The sequence below is a fragment of the Eptatretus burgeri genome, chromosome 14 (genome assembly GCF_056783735.1).
Source record: "Eptatretus burgeri isolate ZD-2024b chromosome 14, Ebu_testis_v1, whole genome shotgun sequence".
In the NCBI taxonomy this organism is placed as follows: Eukaryota; Metazoa; Chordata; class Myxini; order Myxiniformes; family Myxinidae; genus Eptatretus; species Eptatretus burgeri.
Window position 1 is genome coordinate 39,912,085 of NC_140974.1, and position 27,934 is coordinate 39,940,018.

The 27,934-nt window shown below is 44.6% G+C and overlaps 2 protein-coding genes across 8 annotated transcripts in view; one reads left to right on the forward strand and one right to left on the reverse strand.

The window, feature by feature from the left end:
* Positions 1–7,840, reverse strand: part of SNX17 (sorting nexin 17) — a 49,110-nt gene extending 41,270 nt beyond the window's left edge. The window contains exons 1-3 of one of the 3 annotated variants that reach the window (XM_085854433.1): positions 7,662–7,840; positions 4,872–4,946; positions 4,623–4,740 (exon numbers count right to left, since the gene is read on the reverse strand). In XM_085854433.1, coding sequence (XP_085710559.1) covers positions 4,623–4,740; positions 4,872–4,946; positions 7,662–7,721 — 253 coding nt within the window. In that variant the 5' untranslated portion in view covers positions 7,722–7,840. The remainder of the gene's footprint in view (positions 1–4,622; positions 4,741–4,871; positions 4,947–7,661) is intronic. The other 2 variants (XM_085854432.1, XM_085854434.1) reach the window with 2 other exon arrangements.
* An 890-nt stretch (positions 7,841–8,730) lies between these two features.
* The window catches only part of EXOC7 (exocyst complex component 7), a 38,063-nt gene continuing 18,859 nt past the window's right edge, over positions 8,731–27,934 (forward strand). For 2 of the 5 annotated variants that reach the window (XM_085854444.1, XM_085854446.1), the window contains exons 1-9: positions 8,735–8,960; positions 10,664–10,729; positions 12,821–13,005; positions 13,144–13,249; positions 14,665–14,917; positions 15,079–15,324; positions 22,319–22,330; positions 22,842–22,934; positions 23,195–23,340. In XM_085854444.1, the coding sequence (XP_085710570.1) occupies positions 8,904–8,960; positions 10,664–10,729; positions 12,821–13,005; positions 13,144–13,249; positions 14,665–14,917; positions 15,079–15,324; positions 22,319–22,330; positions 22,842–22,934; positions 23,195–23,340 (1,164 nt within the window). In that variant the 5' untranslated portion in view covers positions 8,735–8,903. Of the gene's footprint in view, positions 8,961–10,663; positions 10,730–12,820; positions 13,006–13,143; positions 13,250–14,664; positions 14,918–15,078; positions 15,325–22,318; positions 22,331–22,841; positions 22,935–23,194; positions 23,341–27,934 lie in introns of all 5 variants that reach the window. The other 3 variants (XM_085854445.1, XM_085854447.1, XR_015051154.1) reach the window with 2 other exon arrangements.

Here is a 27,934-nt window from a genome sequence, read left to right on the forward strand (position 1 = left end):
CCATGTATTTGCATATAGCGACCGCCCTCCAACGCCCTGGAGGCGGGGCCAAATCGCCACCCCCCGCTCACCGATTGGACGTGAGTCGTTTTTGATCCGTTTTCTGTGGAAAGTCCGTGATGTTTTTGAACACGCTGCTCGGTGCGCGCCCTACACGAGTCCAGTATCGGCGCCCACAAGTGGCGCGAGAATGGTGGCGATGCGACGGTGGCGAGTTGTGACGGTAAAGGTCGTGGCGGTTGTGGTGAAGCGGCGTTGTGGTTGGTGGTTGTTGTTGTGAAGGCTGTTGAGACGTGGTTGGTGGTGGTAATAATGGCGGCTGGTCCAAAATAAAGATAGTAAAAGAAAAACTGCTATCCTGAAGAGTCGCAGCCCGCATGAATGACATTTATTCCCTCTAGACAACGGGTTTGGGCCTAACTACACATATACTTACCGAGATATCTCACCTAAGGGACCTGAATGGTGGTTTGTAAATTTCGTCAACCACAACACTATATATACATATATATATATATACACAGTTAAGTGGCGCAAGCGCCACTTAAGGCCCGGTCACATCTTGACGTTTTAGCCAGCGATGGCAACGTATTAAAATGTATGTAAAACGCTGGCTGACGTTGAACTTTTGATGTTTTTTTTTTAAGATTCGGACGTATTCATAACTAGTTGGTCGTATGCATAACATATTAGTAATGGACACAGAACGTTTCGTTGTGTTATAGATAACTTATACCAACGAATGCTGAACCTGTTGTTGGCCTACACAACCTATGCCCAACGATAGTCTAACTTCGGCATAGCGCGTTGCACGCATCGCCGACGATGTCGTGACGTAGCCTATTAAAAGGCTGACGCACAACGATTCGAATCATAACTGCCGTAGAAATGGAAGTGACAACATCGCGGTCACACCTTGGCGATCTTGCCAGCGTATGCCGACCTAAGAAAAATGTGTCTAAAACGTTGGGGGCACGTCAAATACGGTATGAGTAAGTTTGGTATACGTGAGTAGAACGCTAAAGTATGCTATCATACGTCGTAGTAAGTAGAGTACGTCAAGAAATTTTAAACATGTTCAAAATTTTACGACGTACTCGGCGTATGACACACGTTCCGCATGTGATGGGAATAAGTTTTACACACGATATGCGGACGCTTACACACGTCCACAAAGGCTACTTATAAGCTACTCATAAGTCAAAACACGTCGCGGTAATGTCTTTTTTACGCGAAACTTATTTCTAACTTATGTTTGACGTGCTTTGAACCAATTCTTTACGTAGTCCCAACACACATCGACGTATGTAGACGTATTCCAATGACGTCTTCCGGTCGACAAAAAAAAAATAAATGAACGTGTTTCTAGCTTACAACTGCCATATAAAGACGTGTTCCCAGCGGTTTTGGGAATTGGTATATAAAAATGCTGCTCATAAAAGGGGAACCCAACAGTGTTTTCGAGTCCTTTTTGAGTCGATGTCCATGTCAGCAGTAACAGTATCAGTAGTAGTTTGTTCATGTTGGTAGTAGTAGGTGGGTGTGAGGGGGAGGGTGTGGGTTATGATGGATCGTCCTTGCGTCCGCGTGTCCACGGGTAGGTTCATAGGCTGCCACTCAACGATTTAAATGGCTGCATCTCCACTATTGAAAGTAGACGCTTGCGCTCAACAATTGGATTTTTTTTTTTTACACTCAACGACTTTTAAACGGTTCCACTCAGCTATTTTCATTGTTTACAATGAACGATTTAAATTGCTATCACTCGCCTTTGTTTTTTGACGCTGGCGCTCAGAAATTTTAATCGTTTCTATTGAACGTGCTAAATCGCTCAAACCCCACTATTGAAAGTAGACGCTTGCGCTCAACAATTGGATTTTTTTTACACTCAAGGACTTTTAAACGGTACCACTCAGCTAGTTTCATTGTTTACAATGAACGATTAAAATTGCTGTCACTCGCCTTTGTTTTATTTTATTTATTATTATTTTTTTTTTTGACGCTGGGGTTTGGAAATTTGAAGCGTTTCTTCTGAACGTGTTAAAACGCTCAAACTCGACTATTTTAAATAGACGCTGCCGATGGACAATTGGAATCATAGCCAAGCTAGACATCGAAGTGTGAACATCCTCGTCATGCCGAAGAAAAGTTTGAAGAATGCTGCAAATAAGTGTCCTGGCCGTGGCCGTGGACGCTGACACAAGGACGATCCATTATACCGACGTCTTTCAGCCTATGAGTAACTTAAAAGTAACGTCTGTCGATGTGTGGCAACGATCGCGTAACGTGCCAACAACACATTAATCATAGGTTAGAAATAAGTTTCGGGTACGCTAAACATTACCTCGGCGTGTCTCAACTTATGATTAACTTACAAGTAGCATGTGTTGACGTCTGTCAACGATCGCAGACCGTGCATACAACTTGTGGCCAGCGTAGCGGAACGTGTGAGTCATACGCCGGCATACGTCGTGAAATTTCAAGCATGAAAAAATTTGAGGACAACCGAAAAGTACAACGTTTAAAGCCAACGTACAAGGACGTATGGCAGTGTTTTTCAGCGTGCTCTCAATGTTATCAAAACTTACCCATAACGTATTCAACGTGTGCCAGCATTTTAGAAAAAAAAAATTCAAAAATCGGCATACGTTGGCTAAAACGTCAAGGTGTGACCGGGCCTTTAACGATGGGGTTATGTTCTGAGAAACGCGTCGTAAAGCGACGTCGTCGTTGTGCGAACATCTTTTTTTTTTTTCTTTTTCGAACATCGTACTTACACAAAACTACACACCTATATATGGTATAGCCTAATATATGGTATAGCTATATGGTATAGCCTATTGCTCCTTGGATACAAACCTGTACAGCATGTTACTGTACTGAATACTGTCAGCAATTGTAACACGCATCCAAGAGAGACTGAAGACACATTAGTTTTTCCTTCGTGCTGTTCATGACGGCCATTGGTGTTGTTCGCAGCAGCTTACAATCTCCTCTTGCATCGATGATAGAAAGATGAATAAATTGCGTTTGGATTTTATAAATACGTAATCATTGCATCGATGTTACAATTTATAAATGAAGAAACGAGCACCTGTCAATTGTGATATATATTTTCGGAACAGTGCGATTGTTTTAGCAACATAAAAAGCTTCACCGAAAAGAAATTTGTGTTTTAATTTCGACTAACAACAACGATTTATTCGCGGAATTCTTCAATTCAAAGGTAATTTACTTGCTAGAAGGTAAACGTGCAAACACTGGTTCAGTTTGAAAGCCGATTTCCTTGAATCCCGATTGAGCACGACCCTGCTTTTTTCGCGATGACATTTTATGGACCTCAACGATCGCATTGTAACAGGGCCACACTGTCGTTTATTATCATTATGAAGTATTATGTGCTGTATTTTTTTGTATGTGCTATTTTTTTACATAATTTTGTATATACAACATAATTGTACGTGCTATATTTATATGACTGGCAGTGCTACGTCGGCGATAGGAATTTTTCAGCTGCATTTTTTTTTTTTCAGAGCTGGCAGATCCGTCGTTAAGCGGCGCATGACTGCACATATATATATATATATATATATATATATATATATATATATATATATATATATATATATATATATATATATATATATATATATATATATATATATTTTACATTTATTTCAATTGTGATGTGTTTATATCTGGCTGCCACTGACCATCTACATTTTCTCGAAGCCCAGGAACCGAAAATCCCTTTTCCCATCGGCCCTTGGTTTTCGCAATTGCGGTTTTAACTATCGCGACATTTTCCAGTAACGTTACCCCCCCCCCCCCCCGTGATATTTGAGGGTTTACCGCAATGAAATTTAAATAAAGATTGAAAAAGTCAAATGAATTAATTCCGGTTTTTACTGTTGTTTTCCATAGTGTCTATTACCTCACCCAATATAACACATTGCATTGGTTATTCGTGCCTGTTTGTGTCCATTATGACGTCCTTAAAAACAGTAGGTTTCCTGTTTGGAATGATTTTCAATTTTGTTTGACTGCCAGGCAGGCAGACATCCTAAAAAAAATTATCTCATTCCTCTGCACATGTGTGATCAGGACAAATTCTGAACAAAGTTTGGTTAAAACGAAAGATTCGTCTTCCGAATCATGTTCCGATTCGTGTTCAAAATATAACATTAGATTTAAATAAGCTGTTCCTCAATCATAAACTGATAAGACAGACAGACATGAACCAATTGCTTGCCTTAACCCCACTTTTTGCTTTGTGTGCACGGGTTAACTATTATTATTATTTTTTATTCATATGCAGCCTACCGCTGCTTGGCTGCATCATTTTCTGGGAACACGGCTGTGCCGCTGATGCAATGCCCCAATTACCAGCACGAGAGTACTCATTTTGCAGACCTCAGAAGGATGGCAGGCTGAGTCAACCTGCCTGGTGTTAATTAATTCAATGGTGACAGGGGCTTGAACTCAAGACCCCAAGATCATATGCCAGCCACCCTAACCGTTAAGCCAACAATAGGTTGGTTATTGTAATACAGTAATAGACTGTTAGCAGAATTGCTGACATTGAATGCAACTCCCACCTACAATGTTATGTGGTAACTTACCACACTGAATGTACCGTTCAAGCTGCTCCCTTCTTTGTTCCACCTGTGAGGTGGTAAGGGACAGGAGCCTCTTTGGAGGGAAATGGTAAGGCAAGATGCTGCCAATATCCTTTTTGAGCTGAAAATAAGATAAATATTTGTGTATATTCACACTCGTGCAAAAACATAGTTGGACAAGAAATAGAGGATATCCGTGAGCCATCACCAAAATTTTTCCTTCGATGTCTGTCAATGAATTTGGTTGCTTACCTGTTCGTTCAGGGCATGCAGCTGGCTGAACCGAACACGGCAGTGAAATGCACCATTCACATGGATGTTGTATGCCTGCAATACACACCAAACGAGAGACAATATGAAATGCAAACCAAGTACACCAACTGTGGTTAAAATTTACTGCAGAATTTGTTTACCAAAATCAGGCATGATTTCCTTACTCATGGGGGTATAAACTAAGAGTTGCACACAAGGGTATAACACAGTGTGCATATACTGCCATTGCTTCGGCTAAGCAGCAAGTTGATCTTGAGGCAGGTTCAGCATGCTCTTGACAAGTGAAGGCCCGTTGCACCGATTACTTTGAGCGGTTGTACCAGGCTGATCCACCAGCTGTCTAGTTGGACGACAGGGGTGTCACAATACCTGTTGCTGACCCTCCAATCAACTGTGGTCTACCCTCGTTTGTGGAAATACAGACTGCGGTGAACTGGTTGAAATAGAGTAAAGCACCAGGGATCTGTGGCATCCACGCTGAACTTCTCAAGGCCCGTGGAAATGCTGCACTTGTGTCGTTGCATATAGTCTGTGCTCTGCCTGGAACACAGGCATCATCGCAACTGACTGGAAGAGGGGCCTTGTTGTCCCTCTCTGGAAAGGGAAGAATGATCGCCAAGACTGCAACAACTACCGAGGGGTGACGCTGCTCTCAGTGCCGGGCAAGATCTTTGCTCGGATAATTCTTGTTAGGGTTCGCCACCATCTGCTTGAGCACCAGCGTCCAGAGCAGTCAGGCTTTACAACAAAGAGGTCAACGATTGACCGTATCCTTGCTATTCAGGTCCTCACCGAATGCAGGTGAGAGTTGCAGAAGGGGTGGCTTTGCAGCCTATGTTGATATCTGTACGATTCCATAAATTGGGATGCCCACTGGGGGATTCTTGGTCTTTGTGGGGTGCCACCAAAACTGATCGATCTGATGTCTGAACTATAATCTGGTGCTGAGAGTGTTGTGAGATGTGGTGATACCATCTCTGACTTATTTCCAGTTGTTACTGGAGTTCGTCAGGGGTGTGTACTGGCCCCCACACTTTTCAGCAGTTGCATGGACTGGATTTTAGGGAGGATGTCGGAGAGATCAAGCTGCGGTGCATCGTTTGGGAATGTCAAGATCTCTGACCTTGATTTCACAGATGATGCAGTAATCTTTGTGGAGAATTTAGATATCCATTTGGGGGCCCTCAAGGTGCTGAATGAGGGGTCGGAGCCGCTGGGATTATGGGTTTCCTGGGTCAAAACCTAGATCCCTGGCTTTCAATGACATCTTGGATGCTGCTGTCCTGTCTGTACCTGTTTGTGGTGAGGATGTTGAGGTCGTGGAGAGATTCACTTACCTTGGCAGTGATATTCATGTCTCTGTTGGCTGTGAGTCAGAGGGCAACAGCCGTCTGGGTCAGGGTTGGCGAGTCAGAGATTCACTGCATGATGGGGTGTGGCGCTGCCGGTACCTGTGTGGGAGGATGAAAGTCTGAGTCTTCTGGTGTTTGGTGTTCCCAATCATGCTGTATGGTTGTGAGACTTGGACTCCGACCAGGGATCGGAGACGGTGACTTAATTCCTTTGGTATCAGGTCTCTTCGGAGAATCCTTGGCTCTCGCTGGTTGAACTTTGTGTCCAGTGAGCAGTTGCTAAGACTCAATTGAGATTTGATACCTGCATAGTCCGTGAGCGTCAGCTGCGGCTGTATGGACAGGTGGCTAATTTGCCTGATGCTGATCCTGCTCACCAGATTCTCTCAGCGAGGGAGTCTCGTGAGTGGAACAGGCTAATGGGCTGACCACGTGCCTCGTGGTTGCAGCAAGTTTATCGGCCTCTCAAGGAGATGGGGACGAGCCAGGATGTGCCTGCGGGATGGCCAGATGGAGGCCTCCGGAAAATGGACACAGCAACACGCTCCCATACCTGACCTGAACGTCCCCTCCCACCCCCACCGTAAATCCTCTTCGACCCTGATATTTGAAATTGCATGAACAAACTTTGGTACATCAAAGGTGACGAAGGTTGTGGTCAAGTTTCATTGAAATTGTATGTAGTTTGAAGTTTCAGAGAAGAAGTTGCAAGTATTTGTTGACGGACGGATGGATGATGTGCCATCCCACAAGCTCTCTGGGACCATGTTCCAGGTGAACCAACAATTATTGAGTCACTACACTGTTGTCATGTCTCATATCGAACTGGAAGGGCATATACCTCTGCCATGTAATACCTGTTCCACGAGAACATATCGTGCCCAATCAATACATTTTAATGTACTGATTGTCCCCGATATGTTCAATATCATCCGATGTATCATTTTTGACCCAATCTCTCAAGAGTGAAGAATCACTTTTAAAATTAAATAATTCTCGTATCCAGATCCAGATTCGGATCTTCACCAAAATGGAACCAATGAATCCTCGTCACACACTCAACGTGTCCACAAAATTTCATCCGAAACCATCCACAACTTTGAGAGATATCCTGTACACAAACAAACAAACAAACAAACAAAAAGACACAGAAAGGGGTAAAAACATCAACATCACCTTCACCTTCGGTGGTGGAGGTTACAACGTGATTCCTTGAAGACAACGTAACACCACAATGATGAAAGTGATTTTATATCGTGCTGTTATATAGTTATATACATATATAATGATATAAGGAACCATTTTCGGTGCAAACCGCTAAAACAAGGCGTCGAACTGAAAGGCCGTGACAGGTTCGTCATCCGCTTGATGGTTACAGTTATTCGATGAAATAAAATACATTAAAAAAAATACGCACAATGTAGGTTATTCCCGTCTCGTCAGCTCTTTCCTCAGTGTCAGGTACGGAGAAGTGCATCACTGCCCGTGAACCACACACCGCCCAAGATCCCTTCACGAACCCACAAGAATCGCTCAGATTTCTCTTCCTAAAATTGTGACTTCTTCTTCTTCTTCTTCTTCCTCTATAATGACGTCAAATTTCATCTGAAACTGCGTCCCGTCCCTTCAAAAAATATGAAGTAAATTACTGGAAATTTTCAAATGAAAAAAAAAACACTATAAAATTTCAGAGGAAAAAGCGACAGCGGGGAAATAAGTAAATTAGCAATTTAATAATTAAAAAAAATCGTCGATCCACTGATCGAACTACTCCAGCATGGCCGATATATTGTGTGCAAAGTTAGACGTCAGATCCTGCGGCGTGTGTTCCATTACCAATCAGTTTGTTATCCCTTGGCACGGTGCCGTTCCTTATGAACCGTTTCGTTGGAACGCTTGCTTGAGTGCTTAAGCCACGAGGCGATTGTTCCACAAGAAACTACGCAATGGAACGGCTCCAAAAAAAAAAAACTGCTTTCTGACATATTCTGAAGGAATAAATTGTCCAAACACAAAGACGTTGCGATAATCAATGAGTTTTAAAAGGAAAACACTGAACATGTTATGTCGTCATATTTTCATTCATTAATGTTTTTAAAATTCCCCCAACAAGCCCCGCCCCCTTTTTATGATCCTCCACTGTGATTGGTGGATGTATTTAATTACCAAAGCTGATGAGCGATGTCAAACATCTCTCACATTCATCTCGCTGTCGAACTGTATTGTGTGAGGTGCTAAGTTATGCAGTTAACACCATTTCCTTGTTTAATTAGTGTGTCGATACATTTACTTATTTAATATAATCTTTTACGAGGAGGGTTTAATAAGCGGTGTATAAGTTCAGAGTATCGCCTTTCAAACTACATTTTTCCTTAAAATCCTGGAAATTAAAAAAAATACGGGTTGCTTCAGCCGGATTTGATTGTGGGATAAAACACGCAAAGCACACCACACCACACCACACCACACCACACGTGAAACGACAACCAGGTAATCAATAATTGGCTGAGGGAGGAGTAGAGTCGGGTAATTATTTCCTTGTTTAATCCGCTGGTTCCCTTTGCCTTCGGTGGTCGTGTTCATCTCGGCTGTTTTGGTAAACTCAGACTTCCTCGGTGATGTAAAAATACCGCTCATCTGTCACCATCGGATTCTTTCGATGGCGTTGGAGAAATCACGGATCCGCAAGACCGAGTTGGAAGAAAAACTCAGACAGGTTAGAGAAGCGTAACTTGAGAAGAAAGCACGCACGTACACACACACACACACACACACACACACGTACACACACGTACACACACGTACACACACGTACACACACGTACACACACGTACACACGTACACACACGTACACGCACGTCCGCACACCCACATGCGTACACACACGTACCCACACGTACACACACGTACACGCACGTACACACACGTACACACACTTCCACTCACGTACACACACGTACACACGTACACGCACGTACACACACACACACACACACACACACACACGTACACACACGTACACGCACGTACACACACACACACACGTACACACACGTACACACACGCACACACACACACACACACACACACACGTACACACACGTACATACACACGTACACACACACGTACACACACACGCACGTACGTACACACGTACACACACACACGTACACACACACGTACACACACACGTACGCACGTACACACACACGTACACACACACGTACACACACGTACACACACATGTACACATACACGTACACATGCACGTACACACGCACGTACACACGCACGTACGTACACACACGTACACACACACGTACACACACACGTACACACACACACGTACGCACGTACACACACACGTACACACACACGTACACACATGTACACATACACGTACACATGCACGTACACACGCACGTACACACGCACGTACACACGCACGTACACACGCACGTACACACACACGCACACACGCGTACACACACACACGTACACACACACGCACGTACACACGCACGTACACACACACGCACACACGCGTACACACACACGTACACACACACGCACGTACACACACACGTACACACGCACGTACACACGCATGTACACACGTACACACGTACACACGCACATACACACACACGTACACACACACTCTGATGGCAATGCAAATTACGGTCACAAATCTAACAAGCAGCGATGTGAAAACTGCCCATGAATAGGGTAAGTTGCCGTGTGTGTGTGTGTGTGTGTGTGTGTGTGTGTGTGTGTGTGTGTGTGTGTGTGTGTGTGTGTGTGTGTGTGTTTGCGTGTGTGTGTGTGTGTGTGTGTGTTTGCGTGTGTGTGTGTTTGCGTGTGTGTGTGTTTGCGTGTGTGTGTGTTTGCGTGTGTGTGTGTTTGCGTGTGTGTGTGTTTGCGTGTGTGTGTGTGTGTGTGTGTGTGTGTGTGTGTGTGTGTGTTTGCGTGTGTGTGTGTTTGCGTGTGTGCGTGCGTGTGTGTGTGTGTGTGTGTGTGTGTGTGTGTGTGTGTGTGTGTGTGTGTGTGTGTGTGTGTGTGTGTGTGTGTGTGTGTGTGTGTGTGTGTGTGTGTGTGTGTGTGTGTGTGTGTGTGTGTGTGTGTGTGTGTGTGTGTGTGTGTGTGTGTGTGTGTGTGTGTGTGTGTGTGTGTGTGTGTGTGTGTGTGTGTGTGCTGTGGAAAGGGGGCACTGACAGGGTGGGCGAGGAGTGGATGGCGAGAGATGCACAGAGACGGATACATTTACCACTTGTACTTGTGTCTGGTCAGGGAATGACAGCTATTGTAAAAGCAATGATGGCTATAACCATGAAAATTCTTAAATATGTTAGTGTTTTGCATCTTATTGTGTGTTTCGTTGACATGACGTGTCGGTTGGTGATTATATGATTTTCAGGAACAGGATGTGCTGGGTTCCATCAAAGAAAATCTTGAGAGAAGTGACCAGCTCACCAATAACATGGTCAGTTTTGTTTATCTAATACTAGCAAATATCACCCTTCACTTTGCTGATGGGAATATTAAATAGGGGGGGGGAAGAAGAGGTGGAGAAAAGAGAAAGGGGAGGGAGGAGGAGCAAGGAAGGGGGGGTGGGGTAGAAAAAGAGAGTGAGGAGGGGTGGGGAAAGGGAAGACGGTGAGAGAAAGGGAAGGCAGACGTGTGGCGGAGCTTAAATTACGATTCACACTGTCTCATCAAAATGATTCTGCATAAAAACAGTGAAGATGCAATCAAAATAATGTCTAAAATTCATTTTGTACTGGTCATACTTCAAACACCGCCCGGACGCGTCCCGACACAAACAAAGAACGTACAGACATAAGCATTGTCCAGATATTTCCAGAGACAGATAAAGGGAGGGAGAGTGAGAGACGTGTGGGAGGATGGTACTGCAATATTGTGAGGGGGTAGAGCAAGGATGGGACAACGAGAGGGAGAGAGAGGGGTGGGGGCAGGGGAGTTCGCAGATAAAATGTTGTTTTTTATGAAACGAACGCACGCACGCACGCACGTGTGCTTGGCCGATATCGGCATTTTTTCTTTCGGGAATCGGCAGGTTGGAGTCAGTTTGATTACAAACTACAGTACACACTGCATACAACCCAAAAACCTTGAGTAGCTTTCACCAAATAACAACGTTTCATTTATCTTGACGTTTCAGGGATATGTTCACAAACATTATTATTCATAAACAGCTGCGTGTGACACGTGGGAAAAAATTTGGCTCGGGGAATTAGAAAACACGTTAACACGACAAACGGCTCGGAAATTGGGTGTTATTTCACCGCTCGCCCGGGACGACGGAGCACGGACCGCTCGCCCGGGACGACGGAGCACGGACCGCTCGCCCGGGACGACGGAGCACGGACCGCTCGCCCGGGACGACGGAGCACGGACCGCTCGCCCGGGACGACGGAGCACGGACCGCTCGCCCGGGACGACGGAGCACGGACCGCTCGCCCGGGACGACGGAGCACGGACCGCTCGCCCGGGACGACGGAGCACGGACCGCTCGCCCGGGACGACGGAGCACGGACCGCTCGCCCGGGACGACGGAGCACGGACCGCTCGCCCGGGACGACGGAGCACGGACCGCTCGCCCGGGACGACGGAGCACGGACCGCTCGCCCGGGACGACGGAGCACGGACCGCTCGCCCGGGACGACGGAGCACGGACCGCTCGCCCGGGACGACGGAGCACGGACCGCTCGCCCCGGACGACGGAGCACGGACCGCTCGCCCACAGCAGCATGAGACGTTTGCCTGCCTCAGCTGCCGGGTCTGCGCGGGACCCATCCTGCAGGCTCTGTCGGGTTTGCCCCCCCAAAAAAATCGTCTTCTGTCTTGTCCTGCCCGATTTATCTCTCTGTCATGGTGTGTCAAAAAGCCGTAAGGTATAAATAATTCAGGCTCCCGTTTGTTTAATCCATGGCCGGGAGTATCGGTAAGAGTTGAGACTTTAGGGGGTTTTTAGTATCCATTTATTACGTATTCGTTATTGCTTCTTGTTCCCATGTATTCCCTCCCTGTGACCAACGTTACAATTAAACTGACCTGGTCTCAGGGTGAATTCTGGCTGTCGTGGTTCTCTTTGGCGGTTTATAAAGACCAGTTGAGTGACTGACTGGCTGTGGAAAATAACGCCGCATATCACAACCGTACCGTGCGCCTCTTGGTATCGCTTAGCCGTAATTGGGGATGAGGCTTATGGTACCAACTAGGTTAACGCTTGGCTGGTTCAACGATCCCACGGCTATGGTATCTGAAGTTTAGAGACCGTAATCCATCCCAGGACTGCTGACTCAGCTGACCGTTAAGGTTGCATTAAAGCAGCTCGCTGGAATCGAACCGGACTAACTGCGCAACGATAACAATATATGCAGCCACTGTTCCATAATTCCTTTGTTATCTCCTTTAGTTTGGTGCTCTATCCTCTTCAACAAAAACAATTTGGTTTTATGATGTATGTCAATGACAAACCACGAGTGTTAAACTTTGGACATGAAATATATATATATGCATTATACATGTTCTCCATGTTCACCACCGGTAGGTGGGGATCCTGTCATCCTTTGAGCGTCGCCTCGCCTCATTGGAAGCTGCCATCGTGCCCGTGCACCGTGAGACGGAGAAGCTGCAACGGTTGCAGGACAATGGTGAACGCACATTGGGATATCTGAACCACGTCATCGGATACTACCACGTGGCAGAACGCACGGATAAGGTCATCCGGGAAGGGTCAGTAACACTTGTAACAAAGCCTGCTTGTGGTGGAGTTAGGAAGAGCATATCATATCATGGGTTTAATCGTCTGCGATATTCAATGTGTGTCACAATGAAGATTAACTTTCTTTTCCTGCGGTGTGTATGCGGTAGGTCATCTGGGCGCCTCGATAGTTATCTGCAAGCACTTGATGAGATTCGAGCGGCAGTCGATTATTTCACCGACAATAACCCAGGCAGTCCTGAACTACAAGATGTGGTTAGTCATTGGTGATCTTCAGATCATTTCGTGTTACAGACAGTGTTGATCTATAGGTAACTGTTAGAACAGCTCAATGTTCAAAATTGTCTTGGCCATTTCACTCTTGGAACATTACGTTGCCTTGCATGGAATAACTTTTTCGAATAGTTATAGTTCAAACGATGGTTATTCAAAACGAACTATGAGGTGACCCTAAGCATGGTGACCATGTCAAACCAAGTGTGGCATTGAGCAGGTGATTTGCTTGCTCAAGTTGTCACAGGTATGTGTGATGTTCTCTGACGACATGGATTTTTCAAATGCAAACATTAATTCTGGACATTGAAATGTTTAAATTAAATAATGTGCAAATAGCATTACATCAACATATTTCAACAATGCAACACCATTCACACCTGGAGATAATTGATTAGGTGAGAGCTGATTGGTTGTTTCCTCCAATTGCAGGTGAGAGTGATGTGATTGTGTCTTAATATATTTATATTTATATTGTTACAGATTTGCCCTTCAGGGTAAAATGGGAAATAGTTTAGAATGGTCATTTCGTTGTAATTGTCAACATAGGCACATTGTAGTTGCTGTCGTTGAATAAAAGGAGTCGAGCACCTGTTTAGAGAGCTCTCGTCTCCCCCAACACAGAGTTTTTGTCGAAGGCCCACATTTTCCACTTCCCTACATTCTGAAACGTTCCCCTTCATACGATCTCTCCTCATTTATATTTTCTTCAAGGCACTTGTGCAAACCACCTACATGCAGCTGCAGGGCACCGCGACGACGTGCCGAACGAAGATGCACACCGCGTGCGCAAGCTTCGCCCATGGAGGAGGTTTCTCTTTGTCTCGTCACTACTGAGTGCATGCGTTAAGGGGTAATGTTGTTGTTCAAGCCATCGATATCCCGAGGGTATGCTAAGGTATTTATTTATAATGAATTTGTTACAGTTCACATCGCTGCTTCGTGGCCATGCTCTTCTTATCCCCCCCCTCCATTTTCCTTGTAATAAACCCGGCTTGTAAAAGATAACTTTTGTGTGGTCATCCAGAGAGAGCTCCGTAGTGCATACAGAACTGGTAAAATTAACCAATTGGACAGGCAGTTTGGGGTTCACGCGGAAGCGCTTGTGAAGTGAATCGCTTGACAGCTCACTAGGCCAACTCTGTCAGGCAAACTTGCTGTGGTCACGTGTTTTTAAATGACTATTGATGACTTTTTGTCCCAAAATTACTTTTTTTCCGTCCCATCCCTGCAGGTGGTGGGACTGTCGCTGAGGAAATGTGACTATATATATATATATATATATATATATATATATATATATATATATATATATATATATATATATATATATACATATATTGAATTTATATGCAGCATACACAAAAAGGGTTGATAGTCATGTTTATGCCTTGTAGCGATCGTTGTTTGAACGTGGCAAGGAAGCCCTGGATGCAGATTTCAGCTCACTCCTGAAACGACACAGCCAGCCATACCATCCACACCTTGTGCTTGATGCTCTTGCCACTGATGAAGATGGCGAAAGTCCTCCTGGTGGGGCTGATGATGGGTCGAACGTCCCAGTTTCCCTGCAGGAACAAGTGCCAGAAAATGTTCTGCAAGACCTGGTGCGCATTGCCCACTGGCTTGGAGATACTGGACGCAACCAAGGTAAGATTAATTGCTTTAAACGATTTTTTTTAGCAGACTTTCTCCTGTACCAGCTGTATTTGTTGCTCTGCAAATACAGTCCCCCCCCCCTCGCCACCTTTATGCACCGATATTGATTTTTCTGAATATATCATGGTCCTTTTCTCTCTCTCTCTCTGCAGACTTCATGTCCGTCTACTACCAGATCAGGTCTGTTCAACTTGTGCACTCGCTACAGGCTCTTCGAGATTATGTGCGGCGTGGTGGTGGTGGTGGCAGTGTGGGGCTGACTGCTGTTGGAGGGACACCTGCTGGCCCTGCAGGGGTTGTTGTAGGGACCAACACAGCAGGTCATCCTGGTCATTATTCCCCAGCCATGCATCATCGCCGTGGTGAAACGCCCACCAAGAAACCATTGCGCCGCACAGGTAATCTGCTTTAATGAAGAGTAATAATCGCAGTATTACAAACAGATTAAAATGTCGCATCCACGGCCTACACGCAGAAGCACAAGCGATGAGGCAGGAATTTAACATACTGGGAACTATCCATCCATTAGGACCATACTCTGTGCAGAGCGTTGGTGCCGCCGAAGCAGTCTCCTTGGCTATGGGGAACAATCCTGGACGGGTCGCCACTCCGACACAGTATACCAGCATGCTGGCACTCATTTTTGCCGACCTCGGAAGGATGACAGGCAGAGTCAACCCCACCTGGTGTTAATTCAACAGCTGAGCGGGATTTGAACTCAGGACCCTAGGATCCCAAGCCCACTACCTTAACCATTAAGCCAACACCAGGCATACTGGGAATTATAATCCAGCATAAAGCTGGCTTGGGCTGACTGGATGGCTTAGAGTTACGCACACTCACCTCTAAGCTGTCGAGCCTGGGTTTGAATCTTGGCCCAGCCATAAACTGTCACCCCGGTGTTTCACAGGTCAGATTTTGTGTGTGCCGTCCCTTAGATGGATGTTAAGCGGGCGTCATATCTGCCAGCATACTTTGGTGGACATTAAAGATCCTATGGTGTCCTTCATGAAGAGTAGGAGAGCTATCGCCAACACCACGGCAAAAAAATTCCAAAATTCCTTCCATAACATTGCGTTCCCCCTGTCTCAAGGGCACGAAGTGCAAAAAGAGCCTTAGCTGAACATGTAGAGTAGCAGTAGTAGTGGTATATATCTTGATTGCTCAGCATGGACGAGGCAAAGCTGAGTGGATTACGTTATGTCCGACTCCGAACAACCTAAAACTGCATCGGTTACAATTAAACAGTTACCCAAATTATGCCTCAGAGTTATCAATCAATACTCCACGTCGTTGGTGCAGGAGGGATGTCTGGAACACATGCATATGTAACTTTAAAAAATACATGTAAATAATTTAATTGGGCACAGGACAGACGGCACAAATTCCTGGATTAAGTATAAACTCCCCCACACTCTTTCAACAACTCTTCTTACCTCCTTGCTCGTCCTACATTCCCCCTCCTCCCCTCCCTCTGTTAAAGAAGGGTGGACCTCAAATATCCGGGGCCTTTGCTCAAACCTGACAGATCTTTCCATACAGGCTGCCACTGACAAAACAGACATAATCTGCTTAACAGAAACTTTCCTCCTTCAGGATGTCTCTGATTCTTAGTCTCTCTCCCTGGTTACTCCCTCCTCCGGTTTGACAGACCTGAGCCTCGTCCTGGTGGAGGAGTTGCTCTCTTCATCAAAGACTCTATTCTTCACTCACCATGCACTGCCCTCACTCCCCCACACCCCCAGGAATACCTCTGGCTACGGCTTCCCCTGGACTCCCATCTCATGTTTGTGTGTGTGTTGTACCGTTCACCAAACACTGATGACTCCATTTACATCTCACTCTATGAAAACATGGACCAACTTGGATCCTCTCATCCCAACTCTCTCTTCCTCCAATGTGGTGATTTCAGTTGTCATCATGCCAGTTGGCTGGGTGTGGGTACCTCTTTCACCTGTCATGGCACTTCTGCAATTCATTGAGACTGACACAATCTGCAAATTCCCAACGCACATCTCAACCAACGGTACTCCATCTCTTCTGGATCTCATTTTGACCAATGTTCCTGAAAAATATCTGCTGCTCTTTCTCCGCTCCAATCGGTTCATCTGATCCCATGCTTGTCAAAGTAGACATCTCTCTGGCTGGTATTGGAGAACCACCTCAGCGCTGTCGAGTCTGGCATTTCACTCAAGCCGACTGGGACTCCTCCGTCGTGCAAAGTCCTTCCTTGGCACACCTGAGTTCCTGACCACATACCTAAAGCTTCAGTCCGCAGCCTGATGGAGTACTGCGCTCCCCCGTGGGCTGGTGCTCCCGCCTCTCACCTTTCTCGGCTTCGCGCTGTGGAAACCAAGGCAATTCGGATCATTGGCATCTCCTGCGATGAGGCTGAGTCTTTGGGTCACTCATCGCAGGCAGGTCGGTGGTCTTTCTGACTTCTACCATGTCCTCCCGGTGTTGCCCCCCCCCCCACTCTATCTGTGATACGTCTCTCCCATATTTCTGCAGGACACTCAAGGTCCACCAGCAACCCCCTTCTGGTAAAACTACCAAAATCAAGAATCACTGTTCACCTTCACTCTCTTTTTTTTCTTTCCTGCCTTTGGAACAAACTCCCACAATCTCTTCAATCCCACTCTTCCCTCCACGTCGTCAAAACAGCTGTTCATCACCACCTCTTATCTTCCCCCATCCAAAACGACGATCTTTTCAAGTCCTGTTAATCCACCCCAACATCCCAAACCCACCTCCTTCAAATTCCCTGCTTTCCTTCGTGAAAGTCCCCGTAGTGTGAGGACCTGAAAGTCCCCGTAGTGTCCATCTTGTTTACCCCATCCCTCTCCCTTCAACAGATCTCCTCATGTCTCTGTTCCCCACTTTTTTGTCCTTCCCCCTCCCACCCCTTTTGTCTTCTGCTTCCCTTGTTGTACGTTCTGTGTGTTAGCTTTTATACGAGCCTCGACATTGTATTAAAAAAAAAAAGGAAACTAATATCCTACCACGGTGCCAAACATACACGCTCGCACGTAACCGGGCCAAAATATTGTGGTGTTTCGGTGTCGTCCAACACCGAAAGCTTGCAGGATGTAGGGAAGGGTGGCAGGCAAGCAGGCATGAAGATGAGGAGGGACATCAACAAGGTCGAGCTTGAACCGGCTATGAAGTCCCGGTGAGACGAGACCTCAGCACAGGGCCAAGTTTTCGTAAAGTGCCATTGTGCCGTCACAAGTGTCTGGCCATGGCATTTCCAGAAACCTCGCGATGGCTGTCGGCCATTGATAGCTGGTGCCCGAGTCGGCACAGCTCTGATTTATTGCAGCAGAAGCTGAGCTATCTTTCTTGTCGTGCGTTTCTGCTGGCCCGAGCCGAGCCCGGAAGGCAAGCTTTGAACAAGCCTTGACCCCAACCCGCTTTCCTCCTTGTTCCACCCATTGGAGACACACGATGAGATATCCTTACCCTGACTCCACCCATCCATCCCGTAAGGCCACGTCAGACTTCACCCTATCGTGCATCCTCAATACATGGTCTAAAAATCCTGTCAACAATGTGAACACAAATGGGGTCATGACCTTACATTGTAGCTACTGACCGCCATCCCATAAATGTAACGATAATAATGAACTAAAATCATGTCGTGAATAATTGGAGCTCTCACATACAAACGTTGGTGTTTGAGTTTGCAGACTAACAGGGATATTGAAATAAATTAAACTGCATCACCTCCTCCAACCACTCCTTCTTTCCTTCTTTCCTCCGCCACTGAAGGTGGACGGAGGTTACTGTATGTTGTCACCCCTGTTTGTCTGTCTCTCTGTGAGTAGGATATCTCAAAAAGTTATGGATGGATTCGGACAAAACCTGGTGGACATGTTTGGTGTCTGCCAAGAACCAATTGATTTGATTTTGGTAAAGATCCGGATTCGGATCTGTGAGTTTTAGTTTTTTTTTTAATGTTCTAAGTGATTCTTCATCATTGAGAGATTGGGCCATAAATGATGTACAGCACGATGTCACAAAAAGTTCTGGATGGATTGTGACAAAAGTTGGGGAGGTGACAAAACAAGGCAATTCGATTTTTGGTTAATGACCGGATGTAGATCCGGCCTATCGGTGGAGGTATGCGCTCTACTGAGTGCTGTTCTAGTTAACCTCCGCCATCTTCGAAGATGGATGGAGGTTACTGTTTTCACCCCTTTCTGTTTGTTTGTTGGTTTGTTTGTTTGTGAACAGTATTACGGAAAAAGTCCTCTACGGATTTCGACGAAACTTGGTGGGGGGGTTAGGTATGGTCCAAGGATCATACCATTAAATTTTGGACTTGTTCCCCCCCCCCCACCAAAAAATTGTTGGAGAAAAATTTTTTTTTTTTGCATTTCTACATGTTTTAAGTTATTTCCAACCCCTCCCCCCCCAAATTTTTTTTTTACCCCCCCCCCCAAAAAAGACCTTTTTTTTGCATTTTTACATGTTTTAAGTGATTTCCAACACCCCCCCCCCCCCAAAAAAAAAAAAGTTGGAGAAAAGAACTATAACTCAGCACTGTTGACATCATATTTAATGAATAAGATATAAGGTTCACTTGAGTGACCCAGCAGTGTTGGCGGCGGAGGTTTTGCACTCTCCCGAGTGCTCCCCCTCTAGTTTGGACATGTTCTTGTTGTCCCCCACGGCCCCACCCCTGCGAAAAGGTTGGAGTCGGTGGACGTTAAAATGAGCTCCGTCCGACCGATCATCTGTCCATGTACTTTTGTGTACGTGATATTTCAAAAAAACATTCAACGTGATGTACGTACCTGGTGTACATGATATAGCTTTCATATACAGTACGCGGATCTATTCCTCATACCACCTAAAAGTCGGGGGACATAGAGTATCAGCTCCTTGTTACCTTTTATGTTAATTTTTCCATTTCCAGCTTCCTCATTCCTCTGTTCTTGCTCTCATTTTCACTTCCTTCATTTCACACAATCTTGCTCCCCGTTTCCACTTTTATTACCTCTTTCACCAATGGTGGACAGACGTTGTGTTTTCACCCTTGTCTGTTTGTAGGACATCTCAAAATGTTATGGACGGATTCGGCCGAAACTTGATGGACAAGTTAGGTGTGTGACGAGGCCAAATTTATTCGATTTTGGAAAAGATTAGAATGGGGGTCCAGCCTATCGGTGGGATACAGAACGTAAACTGTTCAGCCTGGTGGAGGTATGCGCTCTACCGAGTGTTGTTCTAGTTCTTTCTGCACGCTAAGGCCTTAGCTATTTTATAACTGTTTACAGATCCGCCGATGGTATATTTGCGGAAATGAAATAAGAATATAAAACACATTTTTAGCCTTTTATATTTATAAATTTTCCGCCGAAGGTGCAAAAGTTTCAAAACCCGAAATGTAAACGTCGGCATTTATTTTCAAAATATAATTTCGCGCGCGCGTGCCAAAATGCCGAGTCATCTTTAACCAAACTGCGCAGTAGTGTTCGGTCATGGCGTCTGAGCAGTGGCCAGCGTGGTTCAGATTGACTGTGGTTTTTGGGGCAAAAGTGATTGTTAAGAAGTATGTCAGCGGTATAAATTTGAGTGACTGTATTGGTGATTTAATCACGCAACATCTTGACGACGAATATTCTGGCCGAACGATTGCATCAATCCAGTGCAGCAGCAGGGATGATTCGCAGGCTTCTCTCGATCGTGCCAATTTTGTTTCCGTCGAAAGTTGTACACCGCTGTTCGTATTGAAAGATTTCGGTGCCAAGTACGTCAAAGTTTCCCTGCGAGATGCTGATATTCAGCCTTCAACAGACCAGAAATCATCCTTTGATGTGCTCATGGGGATGGGGAGACGAGATGATCAGATGCCCACTGAAAAGAAAGAGCTGGTTATGGCTCTGATTGACCGTTTTGAGCGTGTTGACTCCGAGTAGACACTTTTTTTAATCATATCCAGCACTATGCAATGTTGCGCACGTGCACCCATGCACGTTTTGGGTGGATTAAAGTCGTCTTTAGCTGCAATCTTAATGAATTATATTTATATTCCATATTGTAAAAAGGCTTATATTTATTTTAAAACTGGATTATGGATGATTAATGAATCTTTGTATGATGATGGATTTTTAAACGATTTCGTTTCGGGTTTCTGCCATGGTTGTGCCAATTCGAGGGTCACGTGAGCAGTGTCTGATTTATTTTTTATTTTTTATTTTTTTTGATTGGCTGCATACGTTTGTTTACCAACAAAGTCACATGTATGTGGCGATGACGAAGATCTTGACGACAGCGATGAAATGAGGAACTTGCAGGAGGAGTACGGTATTGTGCGGCCGATATGTACGGCTTGCTTGGCCAGAGGGTATAAAACCAGAAGTGCGAAACCAGAGGAAGGTCAATGGACAGAAAACAAAATGCAAGAAACAACTTTATGTACTGTGGCAATGCTATATGTGTAGCAGCCTGGGTTCTGATGCCATTGAAGTATCCCCATGTGCTTGATGTGACCGTGAACTGTTGTTGAACACTTGAAAGATTGGACGACATGAACAATTTGATATTGAACTTAATTTTTTTATTTTTCAAATAGATTTTTTGCCAATGGCTGTGTATTGCAGCGGGATGTTTTTTTTTTCATCCTGGTGGTCTTAACTGTTTTAGGTACCATTACTGCTTTTCTGATTTTTCTTAAAGATGTGTTTTCATAGCCATTGTTTTTTTTTAATGAAACACAATTTTTTACAAAACCTGTATGAGATCTTGCTCTGCGACAATGATCTTTCAGTCTACGACTTGGACGGTAATTTTTTCAGCATTGTTTCCATTTGTTTGATGATCATCCAACAGGTTTCTATAAGAAAAACATGCCAGACTATGTTGTAAAAACAAGTTTTAATCCTTTATTGTTTTTTTCACATCAGATGAAACGGTGAACATGGGCATCCTGAATTTGAATGGTCTTCCATCTTCAATGTTTTCTTAGATCCTCCTGGTCCGGGATTTATATTTATCCCCCCCCTCCCGCCCCCAACCTACCCTTGTCTTTTCCATGGAACATCCGAAAACAAATCATAAAAATATCTAATTTCTAAAAATTGAAATTATATTTATATTTCGACCTACCGACCCTACATTTTAGCTGAAGAACTGCGTAAACCAAGTTATAAAATAACTAAGGCCCAAGTTGATACGTACTTTCTCTGTTTATTTTTTTTTATTTTTATTTTCAGGATTAATCTCTGTTTCCCTCATCCATTTTTGATTTGCTTGAATTTGAGATTTGACCGGCTGTAATACATCATCTTGTTATCCTGAGTTTTGCATATTAACTCATGTTTGGTCTTTGATGTTTGTGTTTTATCCCCCATTGTTTGTTTTATTTTTGTAAATGGGATTCGTCAGCCTACATTCCAGGTAATGTGGATTTGGTTGCTCAACTACATGTATTGCTTTTGTCCTCTTTTTTTTTTTTTTTTTTTTTTACTGTTTTTGGACTTTATTTTTTTATTGATGCTTCGCAAGTGTGAGAGCGACATGGAGGAGCTGTGCCTATTGCCGGTGCTGTAACCAATTCTGCTGAAGCTTCCTCATCCTGCTGCCGCGCTTGCCATTTATTATCTCATGTATTTGACGCTACTGCATGGTGTCTGATGCCAGCCGCTGTCCTTTGCTTCTCTTGCCGCCAATCGCCAGTGCTGATGCAACCGCAGTGCCAGCGAGTGGTCTTGCCATTCTTTTATATGACTGCTACTGACAAGTTTGTTAATTTGACTTTGAAATCAACTTGGTGTACGCAAACCTATTCACATCTTCTATGACACCAACATGAAACTAACACTTTTATCTCGACTCATCTTGCTCAAGCTTTTGAGATATATTTCTTGTGTAAATATATCGACGTACCATGAATCGCCCCCACCCCCAGGAACTCTGCGCAAAGCTCAGAGCCTGCTGAAGCAACACTCGAACTACGCGCTTGATGGGAAGCGCGGCCAGCCCAGCCTCTCTTCAACAGAGGGTTGGTACATGCTCATGATGTGCTGACTCTTGCTAGTGCTCGGTTATACCCCAACGAAAAGGAAAATTTTACATATTTAGAAACTCTGTCCTACCCTCACCTTTTAAATTTCTATAGTATCAGGAACACTGTGCCTTTTTCATGTGTCCTTTTGTGCTTTATTCCAATCTTTCATCCCAAATTTTGTTGGCCATAACGTCTGACCATCCTATACAAAGTTAACAGTTCATCCTGCATGGATTTTTTTTTCCCCTCACCAGGTAAGGACGAGGTTGGAGACCTGGAGATTGAGGCATACGTGTCCTGTGTTTCTGCATTTGTCAAACTGGCCCAGTGCGAGTATGGTCTTCTTACTCGCGTTATCCCTGACTACCACCACAAGAAGACCTTTGACTCGCTCATACAGGTTTCTGCTCACACCATCACATTCTTTTATGATAAGCCTTCTCATGCTTTGCATACAGAACTAGAAAGGCGTTCAGCAGAGCACAAACCTCCTTCAAGCTGAACAGTTTACGTTTTGTATCCCACTGATAGGCCGGATCTGCTGACCTGAACCAAAATCTATTTGGCTTGTTCTTGTCTTCTAAGCAACTCATCCACCAAGTTTTGTCATAATCCATCCACACATTTTTGAGATATCATGCTATATATTGTTTTTTCCCCATTTCTCAATATTGAGAAATCACTTGTAAAAAATATATATATATATATATATATATTTGTATGCTTATTCAGATTTTCACCAAAATCGAATCGATTCTTCCTTGTCATATACCCAACCTGTCCACAAAATTTCATCCGAATCCGTCCACAACTTCTTGAGATCTCCTGTTCACAGACGATTCGACCGACAGGTAGGTTATAACCTCCATCCACCTTTGGTGGCGGAGGTAATAACCAATTGCAAACTGTGACAAGTCTGGAGACGGCGATGGTTCACGAGCAATGTACACGGTTCGCCATTTTTATTTTTTTTACCTTCGAGGGGACGCCACGGGCAAACTGGCGGGAATCGGGAAAAACGTAAATGATGAAAGTTGTAGTACTCGAAGAGCACGACTTGCATACCAACTTTCATTCGAAACAGTTGAAAAAAAAAAAAGGAGCTCGATGCCCAATTTATTGATTTTTGTTTTTTTTGACATTTTCTAAGTTCGTGACCTTGTGACCTTGACCTTGGGACGAAAATGAAAAATCGAGCTCCGTGGGGCTATGCAGGTGCCATTGGGCTAACCAAATACTGAAACCCCTGCCAGATGCGACAAACCCCCTCGGAGAAGATGCAAATTGAAATCGGCTACCCCCTAAAAACACATGTTTTTTTGGCGTGGCTCTGCCCATAATGGGCGCAGCCCGTCCATTCTCAGGAAAACACAACTTGATCATGATATAAACCTCCCACCCAAATTTTATCAGGATCGGATCAAAACCCACGGAGCTATGCTCAGGACAGACAGACACATAACAAATATAGTGGTCACTTACTGTTTCGTGAACCAACACTTACTGACTCGTGAACCAATTATTTTGCAAATAGACCTTTATGTTCGATGAGCAAAACTGTTTTTTGGAATTTATAACACCAGTCAACCCACTCTCTGCAGCAGTGCCAGAAAGGGTCACGTTATTATCCTCTGCCGTATGTAAATTACAGTAGATCTCTGCTCGGATCCGTTAGTCGGTGTGGGATGCAAGAAGCATATAATGCCTCAAGACAGTCGGGTTTCCTCCCTTTAAGTTTTAGTGTTAAACAGCAGTAATGACTTTAAAAAGATAATCATACGTGTTTGTGGTTTCTCATATTTTCTTTACTTCTGGTAGGGGTGCCCCACAAAATGTCACGATAAGCTATTTATACACGATAACACGGCCTTTGTCCAAGGAGGAAACACCTCTTGGGAAAGGGGGGATATTGTTGTTATTATCAATATTGTTTTGTAATAACATTCATATTATGCTCTTATCATTAGTGTTGTTATGACTTTTGTTATTAGAAGTGACCTTGAAAAAAATGCCACGAATGGCTATCTTAACACGGATAATACCTAAGGCGGAAGACCCACTGAGGGATGAGGGGGGGGGGGGATGAAGTCGCTACAACCTGCATCGTGTAGCCCTTAGTCCTGTGAAGTTTGGTTAAGATTGTATAAGTAATGACCGAATGTGTTGCGGTGAAAATGACAGAGAGAGACACCAAATTGTGCATTTTAGTTTGATGATTTCCTTTACAAGGAACTTCAATGCAGGAGGAAGCTAGAAGGCCCATGAAGGTCTGCACAAGTGTTGCCAACCGAGGTTCCTTATCCACACTCTCTCCTTTTTAACCCCTGAGCATCAACCAAGGAAACAGCACGCCATTTTAAAAAAAGTCTTTAGTATGACTCGGCCGAGTTTCGAATCGCCGACCTCCCAGACTAACTTTTACACCACTGAGGCTGGTCTTTGGTGGAATAGTTTTATTCACCCAACCCTCCTCTCTCTCTCTTTCTCTCTTTCTCTCTTTCTCTCTTTCTCTCTTTCTCTCTTTCTCTCTTTCTCTCTTTCTCTCTTTCTCTCTTTCTCTCTTTCTCTCTTTCTCTCTTTCTCTCTTTCTCTCTTTCTCTCTTTCTCTCTCTCTCTCTCTCTCTCTTTCTCTCTTTCTCTCTCTTTCTCTCTCTCTCTCTTTCTCTCTTTCTCTCTTTCTCTCTTTCTTTCTTGCTCTCTTTCTCTCTTTCTCTCTTTCTCTCTTTCTCTCTTTCTCTCTTTCTCTCTTTCTCTCTTTCTCTCTTTCTCTCTTTCTCTCTTTCTCTCTTTCTCTCTTTCTCTCTTTCTCTCTTTCTCTCTTTCTCTCTTTCTCTCTTTCTCTCTTTCTCTCTCTGTCCCCACATCCATTATTACATCAACGTTCAGAGGTTGTTTCGGATGAATGTTCAGTTCCAAATGATATGATTTTTCAATCTTTAATAATTTATTTAACAATTGATGTTTTATTTGTTTGTTTGTTTGTTTTCCAAATCTCACTGCATGGTTTGTGTGAATAACGTTGTTGCCCTGTATGATTTAGCATGCATTATTAAGTGACCAATCAAGTTTTGGATATGGTTTAAAAGTACAATTCACATTCATCACGTGTTCGGTTTTGCAGTGGGACGGCAGGATAGCTCAGCGAGAGCTAACTTGCATCTGAGTTGTCTTGTCCTGGATTTTATCCTCAGAAAAATCAGTTTCCTGCAATGCCAGTCGGAACAGCGTGGTGTTCTTCAAAGGAAGCATAACTTGACTTTTTAAGATCCCAGTGTCTTCACTGAGAGTAACCCTTTGGACGGGCTCCTTTGACAGGTTTTAAATTTCCTGAATTGTGGGACCACCTCGTCTCATAATGACCCTTCCTGGTCTATTATAACCTCCATGATTGTCGAGCTTTTAATTAGAGACGAGGATGTTTTTTTTTTTTTTCTCGCAAAGCAATGAATTGAAAGAGGAGTCTTGTTTTGAAAAACTAATTGATGATGTCATCATTTGAAAATTCACGTTTAACAACACCGGTGAGAACTCCCTGTATACCCACCCTGTGTTTGGGTATAGAATGTGAATTTGTTGTGTTTACCCAAAATTTGCTCCTACCCCACACCCTACGCCTGGTGTTGGCTTCATGGTTAGGGTGTTGAGCTTTGGATCCCGCTCAGCTGTTGAATTAATACCAGGTGGGGTTAACTCGGCCCATCATCCTTCCGAGGTCGGCAAACTGAGTGCCAGCATGCTGGTATCCTGTGTCGGAGTGGCGACCCGTCCAGGATTATGCCCAATAGCCAAGGAGACTACTTGGGCCCCACCAACGCTCTGCACAGAGTGTGGCACCATCTCCTCCTCCTCCTCCTCCTCCTCCTCCTCCTCCTCCTCCCACAACCTCATGCTGCACGTTCTTGCTGAGCAAAGGGACAGAGATTTCCACATGCTGCTGCGGAGGAGAATGCTGTGTCTTTGGCACAGTCTTGCTCGTCATCTCCATAAATGACTTCTCTGGAAAATGCTCCATTTTTTTTTTTTTAACAGATAATTACACAGTCATACAGATCCTCCATCCTATTGATGGGTGGACAGGGGTTGTCACTCTGCACTGATTTGGAAATGACTAAAGGCTGCTCTGATAAATGCAACATGTCTTTCAAGCGTTGAAAATCTCAGTGTTGCATTGTTGCGGGAGGGTAGTCAAAATAATCCACTTGTCTCTTTCCATGATCAGCCACTGGAAGAGGTTCAGTCTCTCAAATGTCTGGGCCTCACCATCAGCCACAACCTTTCTGTACTGAACTCGATGAAGTAAAGCCAGCCGCAGACTGGGCATCCTCCATCGTTGTAACTCTTTCCTTGAAAAACCACAACGATTCAGCCGATAAGTTGTTTGTCTGTAGCTCAAAGGAGTACTGCTCTGCCTTATGAGCTGGTGCCCCAGCATCACGTCTGTCTCTCCTCGATTCTGCGGAATCTGAAGCTCTCAACAGTGTTGTGCATCGGCCTAATTGTGGGAGATACCAAGGTCCGTTGCTCTCACGTCTTAGACGTACATGTATGTAGCGGCCTCTCTGGATTTGTTTGTTTTTGCCACCCCTCCTCCGTTGCTGCTCCCTTTGCTCGATTAGATCTTTCACTCTCCGCAGCTCCTCCAGGACGCACGTGATCTTCCATTAATCCCCTCTGGTGAAACTCCCCAAATCCAAATCCTCCACCCTTTCGTTCCTATCTCCGCTGATGCGCAGTTATCGGTGCAATATATTCTCCTCATGGTATTGAATGTTGTGGTTTCTCGAATTTCTCTATACCATTATCTTGATTCTTTCGTTGTTAAATTCCTTCCTTTATTACCTCTGCCACCGAAGGTGAAGGAGGTTGTTTTCACCGCCTTCTGTTTGTTTGTATCTCCGTTTGTGTGCAGGATATCTCAAAAAGGTTGCGGACAGATCCGGATGAAATTTTGTGGACAGGTTGGGTGTGTGACCAGGATGAACTGATTTTGGTTT